The sequence below is a fragment of the Zonotrichia albicollis genome, chromosome 7, assembly GCF_047830755.1.
Source record: "Zonotrichia albicollis isolate bZonAlb1 chromosome 7, bZonAlb1.hap1, whole genome shotgun sequence".
Taxonomy (NCBI): domain Eukaryota; kingdom Metazoa; phylum Chordata; class Aves; order Passeriformes; family Passerellidae; genus Zonotrichia; species Zonotrichia albicollis.
Genome location: NC_133825.1, coordinates 16615350 through 16633895, shown reverse-complemented (window position 1 = coordinate 16633895; position 18546 = coordinate 16615350). Strand labels below are relative to the sequence as shown.

General features: G+C 41.8%; 1 protein-coding gene across 5 annotated transcripts in view; it reads left to right on the top strand.

The window, feature by feature from the left end:
• Window positions 1-18546, top strand: part of CTNNA3 (catenin alpha 3) — a 410743-nt gene that overhangs the window by 188607 nt on the left and 203590 nt on the right. Inside the window, exon 1 of one of the 5 annotated variants that reach the window (XM_074544399.1) lies at window positions 12061-17260. The exons of the other annotated variants lie outside the window; for them this stretch is intronic. Within the exon in view, the coding sequence (XP_074400500.1) occupies window positions 17147-17260 (114 nt within the window). The 5' untranslated portion in view covers window positions 12061-17146. Of the gene's footprint in view, window positions 1-12060; window positions 17261-18546 lie in introns of those variants that run through there. 5 annotated transcript variants of the gene reach the window in all.

Genomic DNA, 18546 nt, shown 5'->3' with positions numbered 1-18546 from the left:
TATCTGTCAAGGAAGGTGGAAACCTTCCTGGACTGGAAAGATGACTCCTCCCTTTGAAAATTATGGTGCTTCGAGGCAAAAGTATGGGAAAAAGGAATAACAGCAGTTCCTTACTAGAATATATATATATATATGTGTGTGTGTGTGTATGTGTGTGTGTGTATATGCACACATATATGTTCCAAGACAGAACAACGGCAACAATAAAAACTATAAAAAACAACCCCAAAGAAACCCTCTATCAGCCTTTTCCCATCTGCTGAGCACTTTTGGCTTTGGCCCGGCCAGCAGGGGGCGCTGTTGGCGCCGTGTGAGGGAGCGGCGCCTCATGGCCTCGGGTGCTGCCCCTCATGGCCTCGGGGGTGCTGCCCTCATGGCCTCAGGGGTGCTGCCCCTCATGGCATCGGGGGCAGCCCCTCATGGCCTCGAGTGCTGACCCTCATGGCCTCGGCGCTGCTGCCCCTCATGGCCTCGGGTGCTGCCCCTCATGGCCTCGGGGGCGGCCCCTCATGGCCTCGGGTGCTGCCCCTCATGGTCTCGGGTGCTGCCCCTCATGGCCTTGGGGGCTGCCCCTCATGGCCTCAGCGGTGCTGCCCCTCATGGTCTCTGCAGTGCCACCCTCATGGCCTCGGGAGCAGCACCTCATGGCCTCGGTGGTGCTGCCCCTCATGGCCTTGGTGGTGCTGCCCTCATGGCTTCGGGGGCTGCCCCTCATGGCCTCGGCGGTGCTGCCCTCATGGCCTCGGGGGCGGCCCCTCATGGCCTCGGGTGCTGCCCCTCATGGCCTTGTCGGTGCTGCCCCTCATGGCCTCGGGGGCGGCCCCTCATGGCCTCGTCGGTGCTGCCCCTCATGGCCTCGGGGGCGGCCCCTCATGGCCTCGTCGGTGCTGCCCCTCATGGCCTCGTCGGTGCTGCCCCTCATGGCCTCGGCGGTGCTGCCCCTCATGGCATTGGGGGTGCTGCCCTCATGGCCTCGGGGGCAGCCCCTCGAGCCCCGAGCTTGCGGGGGGACGGCAGCGCTGGGGGAGGGAGCACGCACGGCCTTCGTTTTCCCCATGCGCTCATGTGTGCGCTGTGAGTATCCTGGCGATGGCAGTGCCGGGGTTCCGGCCAGCACCTGGGAGCTGCTCTCTCCGGAGCCAGGGAGGAGCTGGGGGCCCGGTTTCCCCCGAATACCCGCGGAGATGGTGAGGGTCTCCCGGTGCTGGCTGGTGCCGAGAAGCCCCAGTCAGATGGGCAACAAGGAGAGCTCCGCAGCAGCATCGAGACCCTCAGCAGGACAAGTCCAGCACCAGAAACCAACTGAACTGCTCTGCTCCCGCACAGCCACTGTGTCCCCCTCAGCTAAGAGAGTGCCCACTGCCCCTTTCCCCCTCCCTGGAAGATTTCGGTGGAATGCTAGAGCCATTGGCCAGTTCTTTTGTATGGCAGTTGCCGACTGTTCATCTCCTGGGCGGCAGCTTCCTCTCCTCACAGCGTGAGGTAACATTTTTTCAGGTAACAGATGGGACAGGATTCATCTGTTGAAGAACCCAAAGCCACGAGAGTCTCCTGTGGGATCTGACTTGTACTTTGCTAGAACAATTCTGCACGTGCCTGTGAGGGATGGCAAAGGGAATGAACTTCCCGGGCAGCCAGATTTACGTGCACGTCTCTTGGAAGAGTTTTGTTCAAGGAGAAGTCTTCAAGGGCTGGGACATCAGTGTAGAGGCGTTGCACAACTGAATTCAAGCAGGACTGCAGCGTGGTCCCAGGGAAACCCAATAATGCTGCCAGTGTCCGGTTCTGGCCAAGGGACAGGAGTGGGCTCTGAGCATGTGCTGTCGTGTTGGTAAGAACAGGAACAGTAACGTGTGAGTAAAGACAAGCTGGTGGTAGTGCCAGCCGTGTGGCCGTTTGCACAGTTTTGATGTTCACCAAACTTTAGACCTTTCCAGTGTTCCATGTGTATGTGTAGTTAAATCCCTCCGGGCTGGCCTTGCCTCCTCAGCTGTTCCCTCTGCCCTCATGCCTTTGCCTGCAGCTGCTCCTTTTACACTCCTACCCTTTGCCCACATCTCTGAGATTAGTGTTTGTCATTTGCACAGCACGGAGCACACATAGGTGATGCATGTTCACACGTTTCTTAGGAGTTTCAGACCTGTACCCTGCCATGCATTTAGCTCTGTGGGGCCCCTGATGAAGCTGCCTTCATGTCTCACGATGTGCTGAGGCTGTAGAATTAATTATTCTGTCAGGTCAGCCCTGTTTGCTGCAGTGGCTCCTTGACTGCTGGAGGAAGGCAGCTGGTGAGAACTTTCATTAAAGGAAACCCACGACATCCACATAATATCAGGAACCATTATAACTTGTCTAAACCTGAGCTTTTATTCTAATTTTTTGGCATCTCAGAATCTTCACGTATGAGACAGGAATAGTGGCATGTAATTATTCTATAATTTTATCAGCATAATAGATGATTTGCTTGCCTTTTTGTCTGACGCTAGTTATATTCAAACATACACCCTTGCCATCAGTTAAGCTGTCTGTTCCTTTTTGGAATTCCAGCACAGGTTATTCTGTATCTATTTTGTTATGGGTATCATTTATTTTGATGTCCTTTTTTGAGCTTGAGTGCCCAAATAGCAGAATTCCATGTGAGGAGAGTGTAGTTGTCAAATACAGAAATACAGACTTCTATTTAAAATGCAGAATTATCTTTTATTTGTGGTTAATAAGTGTGCCAATATCTGTTTACTTACAGAACCTTTCTAATATTACAAGAGTACCGTTTTGAAAATGACTGCAATATTTGTTGAATATTACCTTTAATTTTCCATATAAAAACTGCAACTGGCATATTTTTAGCTTCTTGAAACAAAAGGTATATGTAATATTTCTTAGGATCAGACCTGAATTAGTAGAAGATGTTTGTTGGTGTACTTCCCAGTCTTACTGCTCTTCAGCATAAACAGGCATGCAGGGGGCAGGAGGGCAGAGCAGAATGATTTCATTTGACATGCTGAAATATTCTAAAATATTTTCCAGTCTCTTCTTTCACTTGCTTATGCATGAAAAACTCCAGAGAAAAAAGCATTCCAGCTTTGCTCTGTTAGGGCTGCTGCTTGGGCTTCACTGCTGTGTTCTGAGGCTGTGATTTCCAGGCTGAGACAGAGTGATGTGTTATTAGACAGCATTAGCGACGTTTTGAAGAGAAAACTAAAAATGACAGTTGAGCAGATTTGCAACAGAAAGGAGAAAACATGAACAAAGTTAAGAAGCATATGATTGTGCTCATTGCCACCGTGACTGGCATAGAAATGATTTATTCCAAGTGGCTGCAGTTGCATGCTTAGTCACTTCCTTCCCTGGCTTCAGCCTGATACTGTGTTCTGTCATTTTCTTGCAAAAAGAAGTTTGTTCTTTTTTGCATCAAAAGTTTCAGATTTTTTAGCTTTTAGTGATTCAGTCAAGTCTTTTTCAATTAAGCGAGCTGTGGCAGCTTGTAGATACTGCAGGTTTGGTAGCCTGGCGTTCCTGAGCAGGCTCAGAATGTTAATTATGCTGACAGTCTCAGTTAACCAGCCTGTAATCAGCTGCTGCTTAGGCACGGGTCACTCATCCATGCCAGTAACGGTGGACTAGAACTTCATGATTTAAAAGAAAATAAAATACATGCAGGTATGATTTAACTGTTCCAGTCTGTATTTGCCATCCTTCTTTGTCTTTTCCTATTGGGGTGTCTGACAGACAGAGCTCTGAAGAAACAACATGTGATTTAAATGACCTATTAGCTCCTCTTCTCATGTCTACCCAAGATAATTTTCTCAAATTAAATGTGATTAATAGCAGAAAAAAAATAGAAAAACCCCATACAACCGAACCCCAGCCTGTTTGGTTGATTTAAAAAAAGTGCAACAGACTTCCATGTAATTAATTAATTTAAAAAATAATTCTGGGTTCCTGCATATTTATTTTGGGTTCTGTGACAATGCACTCTACTGTTTATTAAAACTAACTATCTTTCAGCCAGTGGCCAGGACAGCAAACAAATGACAATGCAACTCAAAATGACTCAATCCATGTGTAAAACAGTAAATACCTGCAAGCTGCTAACTGCTGATGGACACAGTGCTGAAGGGTAGAGGAGAGGAAGCTGACATGGAAAGAAGAGTTGGAATTTTCACTCTTAACTTCTCTTTCTTGCAAGAATATTAGGATAGGCATGTTGTATTTTTGTGTTTTGTAAATCCTTCTAGCCAGCATTCTTTATCTCCTAAGTAGGTAAGAGGCTTAGAGGCACCTTTTCCTCCTGGAGCTTAGTTGCACACAGCAGTGGTTAGAAATCAAGAAATGCTGCAGTTCGTAACCAGCTACAGACTGTGGCCTGCCCATGTGGGGGGACAGGAGAGCTGAGCCTGAGCTGAGCTACATTTTGTGCCCCTGGATGGTGACAGAGCTGAGAGGAAACAGAAACACTCACAAACATGGACTGGGACTCCATTTGAAAACAGCTTTCACTCCAGGCAGACGGAAAGCAGGGGAACATCCATCCATCCATCATCCATCCATCCATCCATCATCCATCCATCCATCATCCATCCATCCATCCATCCATCCATCCATCCATCCATCCATCCATCATCCATCCATTCATCCATCCATCATCCATCCATCCATCCATCCATCCATCCATCATCCATCCATCCATCCATCCATCCATCATCCATCCATTCATCCATCCATTCATCCATCCATCATCCATCCATCATCGATCCATCATCGATCCATCATCCATTCATCCATCCATCCATCCATCATCCATCCATCCATCCATCCATCATCCATCCATCATCCATCCATCCATCCATCCATCCATCCATCCATCATCCATCCATCCATCCATCCATCCATCCATCCATCATCCATCCATCATCCATCCATCCATCCATCCATCCATCCATCCATCATCCATCCATCCATCCATCCATCCATCCATCCATCCATCATCCATCCATCCATCATCTATCTATCCATCCATCTATCCATCCATCATCCATCCATCCATCCATCCATCATCCATCCATCCATCCATCTATCCATCCATCCATCCATCCATCCATCATCCATCCATCATCCATCCATCCATCATCCATCCATCCATCCATCCATCCATCCATCATCCATTCATCCATCCATCCATCCATCCATCCATCCATCCATCCATCCATCATCCATCCATCCATCATCCATCCATCCATCATCCATTCATCCATCCATCATCCATCCATCCATCCATCCATCCCTCCATCCATCATCCATCCATCATCCATCCATCCATCCATCCATCCATCCATCCATCCATCCATCATCCATCCATCCATCCATCCATCCATCCATCCATCCATCCATCCATCATCCATCCATCATCCATCCATCCATCATCCATCCATTCATCCATCCATCCATCCATCCATCCATCCACATGCTCTTACAGGAAACTCTTCTGTCACAGACAGGTGGCAGGAAGATCTTCTCTGTGTGTCATAGGGAAATGGAGTGGCTGCTTGCTTTGTCCTCCAGCATAAGTTTGTCATCATTTATTTGTGATTTAGACAGATGGACCAGGTGGAAATGCACAGCAGGAATAGACTCTTGCCAATATAATTAACACAACAAAAATGCTTCCTTTGGCCATTTCTGCTGCTCTGGGTTGAGCAGTTTCCTATGTAAGCAGTTCCCTATGTTTCCTTCCTTCTTTGTAAGTCTGTAAACTTCTAGGAAATGAATGTGCTTTATTCTATCAATGGAGGACTAAAAAGGACCCAAATCTTAAAACAACTGTGTACAAATCTAATATACAGAGCAGTTCTAAATAGAGTGGTGCTGCAATGTTATTTAGTTTGAAATTCATAAGGAAACCAGGAGAGAGAAACTTTTAAGGGAAAGCCAAATATACCTTTATTTTTTTCCTTGCATCACGACTATGTCCCATTTTAGTTGTACAGTTCAGTTCATACTATGATAATTGAAGCCCACAGTACAGTTCCTGAGGGACTTCTAAGGTGATGTGCCCTGGTGCTGTTCAAGTGCATAAAGAGGTCACAGGGATATTTAGTAAAAGCTAAAAGACATAAAAGTCTCTTGTTTCACTGTAAAAGCCATAAAGTAACTAATGGGTTGTAGGAAAAGAAAAAAGCAAGGTGCTGTATGGCCACGTTACTGAACAAGAGCTGTCTCCTATGGAGATCTTTGCAGTTTCCTTTAAAACACCCAGGACTTGCTGCTCTGAGACAGAAAGCTGGAAGAGATCCAGTGCTCTTATCTGACACAGCAATTTCAGTGTTCTTCTCAGTGTGATTTAAAGTCAAGTAGAAGTATGCTTGGAATTAAGATATTTGTAAACGGATAAAAGTCTTGGAGTTGTATCAGAACACACTGCCTCACAGCATTTCCAGAAAGAAATGTCCTTGAGTGCATTTGCTCCTTATATAAATACCATGGTGTTTGGAATTCTGTGTCAGATACTTGCTGATCAAAAGACGAATATTTTAAAGAAGACATTAATTCTTATGTTCATGTAAAGACCAGGATTTAATATTTCACCCTTTCATAAACACAGAAACGTGGGAGAAAACAATGAGTGCCAGCCTCTGTAACAGCTGAGCTGCAGACTTCTTATTTTTGATAAAACAAAGTTCTACCCAAATCCAGCTTTAGAAAAGGTTTCTAATAACTGCTACTACTGGGGTTATTCACAAAATCCAGATCTGCTTGTGATAGTTTTTGTACCATTAGTGAGAACTGTAGCAGCCTCCTTCTGTCATTGCCCATTCCTAATGTGGTGGGAATTGCTCTAGTACTGAGAAACTTCAAACTTGGATCTTCTGCTTAAAAAAGCTTGTTGTAAATTGCATCAGGGACGCTGAGAACGAGAAAATTCCTTCTCTTTGTAGGGTTTTTTCTATCAAATGACTTAACTGCTGACAGAATTAGTTATCATGTGAGTGTGGTTCAGTTGCAGAATTTCACAATGGGAGAGAATTCTCCATTGGTGTATTTATCTCTGTTTTTGAATATTAAATCTCAGCTCATATAATGAACTAATACAATATGTTACATGCAAAAATCAAGGGCTGGAGAGTTGCTGATCAAGGGCTGATCTTCTTAAGTATGTCAAAATTATCCTCTTAAATGTTCAGCAGCTAATTTGATAGGTATGCCAGTTGCTGTTCTTTTTCTCAGCTAGTGGAAGTACTTTACAACTATCGTTTTGTTTTGTTTTCAAATGCTTTTCTAGGACATTTGTATTCTTTGCTTAGGTTGCCACTTACCTGGTATATTTTACTTTAGGCCACTTGCAGCAAAAATGTATGAAATGCCTGACGTCCCACTGTGCCTAGAATGTATTTGACAGAGTAAATGTTTTCAGTGCTTTACAAGTTTGCAGCCTGTGCCATGCTTTGCTGCTGTTTGTCTTTTGCTTTCTGCACAATTTGCTTGGTGCCACGCGCTGCTGCCTTGTCAGGGCTGGCTCCAAGTGTCGTGTGTGTTCCTGCTGCCTTATTTCACTTGCCACAGTTTCATGCAAAGGCAGCCAGCAGCAGCAGCAAAGGAATCTGCTCTGTTTCACTTCCCATTCTTTCCATTGTTATTGTTCAGGAAAGGCAGAAACCACATAGGAAAGCATTTATGAATTTATCAGAGTGTTTCTCATGCTCTCAAACACAAACAAATTCAAAAAACTGTGGAGGGCTTTACACATCATTGTATGGAGAGATGCACTATTTCCCCACTTTCCAGGAGTGCTGATAACAGGAATAGCAGGGCTGGATAGGGATGTGTATGGCAGAGCAGCAGTGTCCTCCTGCACCTACAGCTGTGTCTGTCACAGGACGTTAGCAGGAACATACTGACCAAGTTTCATGGTTTAACAGAACACTTACTGGGCGTCTGTTTCACTGATTTGTGTTCCTTATGGAATTAATTGCTGTCTCTGCTTGTCTCTAATTTGTATTTTACATGATTATTGCAGAGGTCAGAGGTAAATCTTCCATGTAGTCACTGTTTGGGTAGGCTTACTGCTGATATTCAGGGTGATTATTCTATCTTATTTTATACTGATTCCATTAATGCATTTTGAATTTGAGCATAATGATTCCCTAAGAGCTTGTGAGTATGCATTAGACATGCTTGTGTGTGCTGTAGGTAGTGTCTTTAGAAGGCTGATAAAATCTGAAATGCAAATGCTCTCTTTTCTTGGAGTCTAAGACTATAGGAGTTGTTGTTGGCTTTGAAACAAAATGAATAAATGGGAACTCACTATAAAGTGCTGCTGCCTCTCCTGAGTTTTGCCATTACCTTTATTTAATGGAATAGGTTTTGACATCCATCAGGCTTCTCATTCTCTTGACTTCCCCATGAAAGGGGATTATTTTATGTGACGAAAAAGCAGTATGAGTCTTGTGTTAAATGCAGTCTGCCTGCTGAAGTCAGGAGCCATGAAAGCAGCATACAGCTGAAATGTTCTTGGCTCTGGTAGCACAAGGGCTGTAAACTGTTTAGTCTGAACATACTGGCATGAAAGATGTTCTTCTCTTGTAGGTAGCTGTCCCTCACACTGTGGAATGTCTTTGTGTAGGGTTAGGGAGACAGGCTCTAACACTGTGTCTCCAATTTGCATCTCAGTTAGCTTGGAACAGCAGCAGGTACTTTATGTGACATTCCAAAGGGGAGTTTTGTGTGCTGTTATTCTGGATTAGCACTCCATGGGGAAAGAGGCTGAGATGCCAGATTATCACCAACTGGTGAAAAGCCCCCCTCAGCAGCAAAACCTCTCATGTGTGAGGTTCATTTGTGCCACACAGATGAGAATCCAGGAGAGCAGTTTGACCTTTCTCAGCCCCCACAGCTGAAGGTCAGTGTGAGTTGTGCATTTTCACCCACACTGCACCACTGGGTGAGGAGTTCCTGTGTGGGTATCCCTGTACCAGTACCAGCCCTCAGGTTCCTCACAGCCTCATGTCAGTGGGATTGGAGGTGTTTTCTTTCTCGCTGCTATGTCTGCTAATCTGTATATAAATCCAGGTTGAATCACTTTGTAATGCACAAAGAAATCATTAAACATCCACATGATCTTTTATACAGGAGTTCTACTATAGCAGACAAGAGACGTGTTTTGGTATTTGGGAGGTTGTTGCAAAATGTGATTGCTCTGGGATTCCAAGGGAAGGGCAGTAGTCCTTTTATCCAGGTCCTTGACATTCCCATTTAGTTATACTGAAACAGTAATGGATGCTTCTGACACAGGTCCATGGGCACAGCTGGGACCCACCCAGGGGCACTGCCCAAGGCCCTTTTCATCATTTCCCAGCAGTTGTGGCTGTGGGACACCCGTGGGACATCCGTGGGACACCTGTGGGACACCCGTGGGACATCCGTGGGACACCCATGGGACACCTGTGGGACACCCGTGGGACACCTGTGGGACAAAAGTAAAGTTAAAAAAAAAGTTAACAGCTTTGATTTAAGGCACTGAATGGTTAATCTTCTTCTCTTATTTCTTCGGTGCCAGATAAAACTCCCACCACTTCAGTGTTGCCATGCAATAAATGTGTTTTGTTGGGTTTTTTCCCTCCTTTGACTTGATGATTCATTGAGATCAAACATTTGTTAAACTGCACATTGAAAATTTCTGTTTTATTATTTTTCTGTGCTTGATATTTTGAGGGCTGCTTGAAAAAATTGACTTTTTTTTTTTTTTTTTTCCACCAGGCTAATCCTAACTCGTATTTTCTACAATTATTTTATTGAAAGAAATGTAAGTTTCAAAAATGTTGTGTTTTTGTTTGGGGGGGGTGGGTTTTTTTTGGTGTTTTGTTTTTTTGGCAGGCAACAACCAAAGGAATGTATTTGCTATTGAGCTTGCATGAATACTCAGGACATCTACCATGCAATGCTCCTCTCCTCAGGTTATTTTTTTCTGTCTTGGGTAGAGTTTTTTTAAAGCTGTTGTTTCATTCTGCTCCTGTTCCATGCCTGCACCCAGACATCTTCACCCTAAGAGCCCTAAGCAGCTTAGCTGGGGTGAGGAACAGGCACAGGGCAGGGAAAGAATAGCTACCAGTGAGAAGGATCAAAGGAGGGGGGCTGCCATAAGGGAGTTCTGGATTGTAGGCATTGTGGAATTGGGTTAGAGGAACATCAATCCAGAAAGTACAAAGGCAAAAGCATGGGAGAAAGGAAAGAGAAAGAAGACTGCTGCATCTAGAAGAGTGGATTTGGAAGAAAGCAGAAGCAGGACCTCTGATAGTAAAAACAGAAATCCATTTCTTTAGCACCAGGAAGTCATGATTTTTAAAAAATGTTAAAATTTTCTTAATTGTAATCAGCTTTAATGAAAATGCCTGGTTCTTGTAAATGAGAAACTGAGGCAATTTAGGGCAGAAGATTAGGAGGGAGCTCTGTCAGACAGGGTTTGCAATATAAGGGGAAAATTCTTGCATGGATTAGAATTGTAGTAACTTTGGAATAGACACCTCCAGGAATGGATGAGAGCTGTGGAGAAGGTTGTGGTATTGAGTTGAAGCAAAGAGTTTGTACAAAACAAGTGGGTTTGGGACAAGGGACAGATCTCAGAAAATATTGTCCGGTCAGTTTACCCTGAGAGCCTGTTTTCAGGGAATGACACAAACAAAAGGCTGATTACACACTGCAGAAAGGCTCAAGGCCATTCTCATTCTCTCTTTGTTTTACATATGCCCACAGCACCTCTGATATTTCAATAGAAGGACTCCCCACTTATTAGACCAGTGCCAGGATCCAGGATCTAGCATGTTTCTTCAGGACCAAAGTGGGTTCCAGCAAAGAATGTGAAACCATATCAAACACAAAACCACACTGACAGCTCTGAGAGCAAAACAGCACACAGATGTGAACAGCTGAAAAGTAGCACCTCTTACTGCACATACAGGAACTGGGAGCACAGAGCTCAATCTGGTGTCATGTTTATGTTTTTTCCTTTTGTTTGCCTTCAGCAATACACCTTTAGCCATTCATCAACCAAAAACCAATGTCTGAGTAACCTTGCCCAGTGCATCAGATTTAAATACCATGTGCTTAACTCATTCAAACCCTGAAAAACCATTTCCAACTTGTTCAGTCAGTTTGCCAGTACATATTAGCCCATACCAAAACCCATTCCTCCTCATCTTTCCTGATTCATTGTAAATCCCTCTGGTAGGCAGTGTGTTTAGACCAAATTCCTTCCAGAAGCATCCTTTAAACCCTGAGAATTAAAGAGCCTTAGTTCTGTGAAAAGAGATTTTTGCATCAAATGCAGTGGTTTTGGGATTGAACAAAACAAAAACAAAACTTCAAATATTGCTCCCTATCACTCTGTGTATAAAAATACAGATTCCTAATGCAATTATAGCTCAGTTCTGTTCTCAACACTGAATCTACTCCTTTACAATTGCCACAGGAAATGGTTTTCATTTACAGAGATGGAGCTTAACCAGCCATTCCATCAAACACCATAATAGTCCAGGTAGCATTAGAAGGCTTACTTTACTGTCTCCCAGTATAAACAGGATTAAAGACCATAGACACAGGGGAAAAATGTCTGTCCATCAATATAAATCAGACTATAAAGTTAATTTTAAACCTTAGACCTTTTAGAAAAAGATTTTCAACATCTGTATTTTTGCCCCAGCTTATCTCAACAGTAACCCTAAAACAATAAAATCAGTTAAAGTACTAGTTAAATAAACAAACCAATGCTACTTCTCTTACATTAGTTTGTGAACCAGTGTCAAAAATATGAAACACAACTCTACAAAACAAAACAACAATAGATTGTCTTTTACTAATACATAGACATAAGTGTAAAAATTTTAATAAAATGTGTTACATAAACCTATCTAGTAATTCAGAAACTCTTCATAAAAACATACAACAATTTAAAAAAGTGTAACTAAAATCAAAGTTAATAATAACACAGTTAAAAATATACTCGATAAATTAAACCTTACACTGTATTAAAAAGAGATTTTAAAGATAAGCATGTATATATTAATTATCATCATAATTATACTTAAAACAATACCTTACCTACTGCAGTACATACAAAAAATAATTAACAAAACCATCAAAAGAGTATTCTTAATGCAAAATGAAGGGGGAGATGTTGGAATATGAAATGGAAGGAGCTCTCAGAACTTTGGTCTTGTAAGCCAAAGTTTAGAATTAAACACAGGATTTGATTTGAGACCTTGGAAAAATCTTCCAAACTTAGGTGCTAGATGCAAGAATGCAGATTTATAGTTTGAAACAGAAACACCTTAAGTAAAGGAAAGTTTAGAGTTTTAGAGTTTAAGATACAGAAAAAAAAAGTATTTAGGTAAACAAGGAGTTTAGAATGCAGTACTCTAAGTTTATGTGTCATAACGTGATTAACTAAGAAAGCTTACACTGTAGCATGAGTCCATAAGATGAAATATTTAAAGATTAGGTCAAAACCATAAATATCCTTGTTAACAGTGTTTTATTAGTCAATAAATCCTTTAAAGTCTTGTAAGTAAGATTCTTGTGACCTTCTGAACCATGCAGTGAAGATGTGAGCTGAACTCACCCTTCCTACCTATGTATAATATAAAAAAATAAAGCACATCATCAAAAGCAACTGAGAGCTCCGATGTGGAACTCACTCAAAGCTCCTTCCACAATCCCCAGTGGGTGGCACAAAAGTCTCAGTGCTGTCCTGGGGACACAGTGACCCTGGGCACTGTGACAGGTGAGGGCAGAGTGCCTGGCAAGCTGCTGGGAAGGGACCTGGCATTCCTCCTTTGCGCCTCACCACCTCCTAGGAGTAAAGCATTTATTGCTGATGGGGACAAATAGGCACAAACGTGCTCACCTTGCTTATTGTAGGTTAAAAGTGCCCTGGGGGAAGTTCTCACTTCCCAGGGAGTTGGTGTGTGGGAGTCCTTGGATGGATTTAACTCAGGAAATGTTCTCCCATCCTTGCTACAATGAACTGGCAATGGCTGATGTTGCACTCCTGTGCAGCCCAAATCCAGCTGTGTTCTGCTGCCAGATGTTTAACCAAGTCTAAATCTTTGATAATTTAATATTCTGGCCGTAATTTCCTCTGAACACCACTGCTGGTATGATTGTTGAATAAAAATGGTGGTGGATGTGTTTGGTATTCTCAGATACTCTCTGGTTGTTGATTAGGGCTTTTATATAACACAGACTAGAGAATAGGTTCTGGTGCCCTTTCCCTGTTGGGAGGTCATGTAATCTTTCAGTTCAGTGAAACCATTTGGGTATACTGAATAAGAGAGAAATCAATTTTTGAGGTATTGATTGGAACAAAATTTAAAAGGTCAAGTATAATACTTGATCTTGGAGTCTCTGGCTTAATACTCTCTTCAGGTAGGTATTAAGTATTAGGCTTGGCTGCTCATCATGGATCAGGATCATGAAATAGAGAATGAAATGCTGTTGAAGGCAGGAGTAGATGGCTCTCTGTATTTAGGGGAGTGTTCAAGGATGAAATGATTCTGGTTTTATCAATCTTCAACACATGCAAGCATACCTTTAAATTATAACACAAGTTCTGTTTAGGTCTTCAGTGCATCAATTATTAGGTGCAGCAGTCAGTGGACAGTGTACAGAAAGGGTTAATCACAGCCCTACGAGTTCATGGTATCAGTGATAAAAGGAAATGACAGATGTTATCAAAAGATAACACACAGAGAGTGACAGAAATGGTGGTTCTTTTCAGAGCTGCTTATAGTCTGACCTTCTGTACAGCTTGATGGTTTGACATCATTGATCCATATTGATTTCATTGGCAAGTTCAGAATAATTGCTGCCATTATTTAATTAGTGCTTTGAAGCTATTACAACAGACAGAAAGCATATACAGCAGCTTCAGTGTTGTTAGAAATGTAATACTGATAAATCTGGGGAACCTGCCAGCTCTACCTAAAGGTTGGCTTTGGCACAGATAGGAGAAGAATATTTGACAGCAGACAGACAATTGGAGGAAGAGGAAAACCTAACTGTACTTTGGATCTCAGTTCTTGGTGTGTTTACATCTTTGATTCAAAATATTGTCCCACATTCTGTGATGATAGATTTTTGAGAGATTTCTTTGGAATCACTGAATATTTAGTAGAGTTTTATTACTGCCTCTGTTTTCAGAGCCATAGCTGTTTATGGAATGAGCGTTTCTCAGTCCATCTTCACTGTTTTACTTCATGATAGCACATAAGGATGTGAGCCTATTTCCTGTACCAATGCTCATCTCCAGGAGTGCACATCTCACAGGGTCCTACCCTACATCACAGTGGTTTTCTTCTCCCCTGGTCTGGGGCATGGCAATGGACAGCTTGGAGACAATGTCTGGCTGCAGTGTAATGTTGGACCCTGCATGGAATGAGTTAAACTGCAGTCCTGAATCTTTAAAATTCTGTTTATCTTGCAGCGAGAGAAGGTTCTTCTCTTTAAGAGAAGTTAAAATTGTTCAATGGGAATAAAACTTTTATGGCAGAAATTGTTCCCTGAGGAAGAATGGAATTATAAGAACAGAGACTTGCCTGCCAGTCTGGTCTCTATGGGAATGACACCTTTTATAAACAGCATTTGTTCCTTTCTGAGTGTGTATTAAAGTGATATCTTTGGACATTTGTGGTGATAGAGCTCTCAGACCACAGCCAAATTGCCTCCCACAGTGGAAGGCATTTGAATTGAAATAATTAGAAAAGTTCTGTTAGAAACATTTTAGTCACGGGGTTTTGCTATTGCAAAAAAAAGCAATTCATTCCTCGGGACTGTAGAAAGGTATTTATTTTAAAATCAGTTAGAAAACTGGATTTAACTAACACCTAATAAACACAGAATTCATAAAAACTAATGCATATACAAAACATTCTTAATTGATGACACACATTGCACTAGCACTTCCAGATGACAGTGAATTCATATATATATATATATACATGCATATATATACATGCCCTTAGATTGCAAGCAGCTCAATATTACTGCAAAATAAGACATGTTGGTAAAACAATAAGACACCAGCGATTTTATTGTTTTGTTTAGATTCCAGAAATCAGAGGTGATGAACAAGATAACTGTGTTCCTGTGTTTTACTGGCAAATTCCTCATTGGCCTCACTGGGACTGAGTTAACCACAGCTAAATGGTTTGATGCTGAAGTGAGGGAGGATGCTTTAGAAGAGGTTCTCTGCTGAGAGGTTTATTTTTCTTTCAAGGAAGATGGTATTAATAGAAATCATATTAACTTATTGATGATAAAAAAATACAGCTTTAAATGGCACCAGTGCTAGCATAATTTTTCAGGTTGGTTGACCTGAATTTAACTGGCAGCAATTGCCCCAGCACACTGGTGGCTGCTGCTGAGGCCCAGTTTTTAATGCAGGGTGCTGGAGGGCTGGACAAACTCCCTTCCCCTGAAGGTATGCTGCATTTTTGGGGTATTTATAAAAGTTAATTAGGGGAGGGAGGTAAGCTGAGCTTCAAACTCTTCCTCTGTTCTAAAATCCTCTTGCATCTGGTAAATACCACAGTAGTTCAGGGCTGTGCACAGACTGCTCTCTTCAACTAATACAGGCTCTATGCTGTTGTCTTTAGGTAGGCTCTAAAGGAAATTAAATAATGTATGCTTTTTTTCTGCTGTAATAGAAATGCATGTTTGTTTACTGGTTTGTCAGATTAACATTGATTGAATAACTAACCATCTGATTTCCTCTAATAGCCAGAGAAATGAAACTCTTTATTTTGTGTCTTCCACCTAAGCCAAGATGCAGTGAGAAACCTGTGGCACTTCAGTGAGCTGCATTCCTTAAATTCTCCGGGGGCCAGAGGGCATTGCTGTGATCCATTGGTTGGCCAACCCAGCTCTCCAGTGCTGACTGCCCACTTGGGGCCAAAATCAGATTTTAGTAGAAATAGTTGCAGTTCTCTACAGTGCAGAAGAGCTTGATGAGGTTTAGGATGCCAGATTTCAAGTCTCCATTCCTCAGTTACTTCCATAGATGTTATAACTGTATCCAGATCTATTGTGAAAAATGCCAATCACTTGTTTTTAAAATTTTAAAAGTTTAATAGTAATAAAATGGTTATAAAAATAGCAACACAATTAGAGTAATAACAATTTGGACACTTTGAATTAGGACAATATGAGGCAATAAAAACAAAGAGTTACAGACAGTCTGGGTACCTTTTCTGGGCAGCACGAGCCCGAAAAAGGATACACAGTTAACAAAGGATTAACCCTTAAAAGCAACAGCCTGTTGCATATTCATACACTTCATCCATGATGCATAAATTCCATTCAAACACAGGATTCTGTCTGATCGTTGTCAACTTCTTCCTTCTAATCCTAACAGTGCCTTCAAGGCGGGAAGAAGTTCGTTTCTTCTGATAAGAAGGAAATAAATTCATTTCCCTGAAAGATTTAGGTGTCCTGTGGCTGCTATCTGGTGGGAGTTCCTCACTCCTTTCTTTAAAAAAACCCCACTAACATAGTTATTATTTTAACAATTTTTATAACGCAAAACTATATTTAACACAGTACTTAAAAGAATTAATACAGCATTACTTTCTAACACAACACATATAATATTAATTTTAATATTTGCGAAAAGCCAATCATATAATACGTGCATTTTTCACATCTATCATTTTGTAGTCTGGAAACTTAGGTCTAAAGTAGCCAGAGTTTTTTTGAACATGTGATTCTTACCATAGAGGCTGGAAGCTAAATGGTTGGGAAGAAACCCAGTCATTTAAATACAAATAAGCTTGTAATTGCATTTTGTAAAATACTTGAAACATGTGAAAATATTAGCTTTGGTGTTTAGCATTAACTTTGATGGGCCTAAAAAAAAAAAAAAAGCACCAAAACCCCCAAATATTGCAAATCTTCCAAATTTCCATCCCAGGGTCAAAACCTGAAATCTAAGTTGCAGAAATGTTACTAATAGTTTGATCTGAGATGCTGAGCTTCAGAAACAGCCTTTAAGAGTATAAATGTTCTTTGTAGGGAAGCTTAGATTTCTGCATTAAAAATATTTAGCAATTCTTTCATTTTTTCCCAGTCAGATGTAGGTTTGAGACACTGTGGGTGTGTGATGACTAAAGTTACCTCTGTAGACGTGTGCAGATTTCAGCAGCACGGCAAACTGCTTGTGCATCTCTTCTTAGGCACATCCCTGCTTGGCTTACAGACACATTCAGATTCACGGGTAGGTATTTCAGTTACTAATGGAAAAACAACATTTTTAAGGTGCTTGTTTCACATGTTTTGTAACTGCACTTGGAAGACCAAGGAAAATGTATTTTTCAGAGTGCCTCCATAATGTGGTTGGTGTGATGGCAAAATCTTTAGCACTAGTGGATTTTGTCTTCATTGCTGTTCAAAACACTGAGGAATTCTTATGTGTGAGAGTATTTGTTATTAAACTAAGACATATATAAGTGGCATCTAGAAACATGTGCTTTCTGCTGACACTTAGGAATTCACATGGAAAAGATTGAAAATAGTAGTGGTGTGTACAGTGAATAATTCTACACTGGCAAATGCATTTTTATGAACTGTGAAGTGAAGAGGATAAACCTGAGTTTATTTTGGTGGAAAAGATCCAGAAGAATGATAATAATATAATTTCTGTGTAATTTCTTTAGTGATTGGCATAGCTGTTGGAAATATGCTGTTTCTCTTGCTTCATTTACTATGGATTGTTTTAGTTCAGTGTATATTTTAGTTTGTGTTCCATGTTATTGTTTAGTTTAAAAGAGGAGGAGACTTCTGTAGGAATCTTCAGTATTTCAATATGAACTTTTCAAAGCAGTGCAAGTGATTTAGAAACCTAATTTATGGACTGTCATGGCAAATCTAGTAGCTAAGGCTTGTTTTCATCATGGAGTTTATTTGGTTAACTAGAGTAGTATTGGATCAATCCCTCCTCCTCTTGTATTTTAATAGTGTAACAGCATATGTGGCACCTCCAACAAACATAACCAACAGCAGGGAGTTTTTAGCTTTGTTTTGGGCTGAAACTCTGCCCTACCTGACCTATTCTGTCTGGAAGTGAGACCTGGAAGCAAGAGGCACAGCCTGAAACCCTATCAGGCTGAGTGATTTCCTGAGGCAGGTGTCTGATCTGAGTGAGGAGGGGAATTGGATGCACTCTTACTTTGTGCTAACAACCCCTGCTGCTGTTCTTTTTGTGTATCATTTTGTGACTTGCCCTGTGGGAGCTGGCTGTCTTCTCCCTATTGATTGATTATGGAGGGAATGTGGAGTGCTAGATGGCCTCCATCTAGAGATAGCACTTAAATTACTTGGAGAAATGCACTTGGGTGCCTGGATCCAGCCTGAAATTTCCAGTACAGGAGAGGGTACTGCATTTAAGGATTAATTCAGTTGTGCCTGCCCTCAATACAAATTCTTAGTTGAAAGCCTCTAGCTGTTTCGAAATGTGGTTTGAAGATGCTGCAAATCGAAGGAGACGAACAAGATGTACGTGGA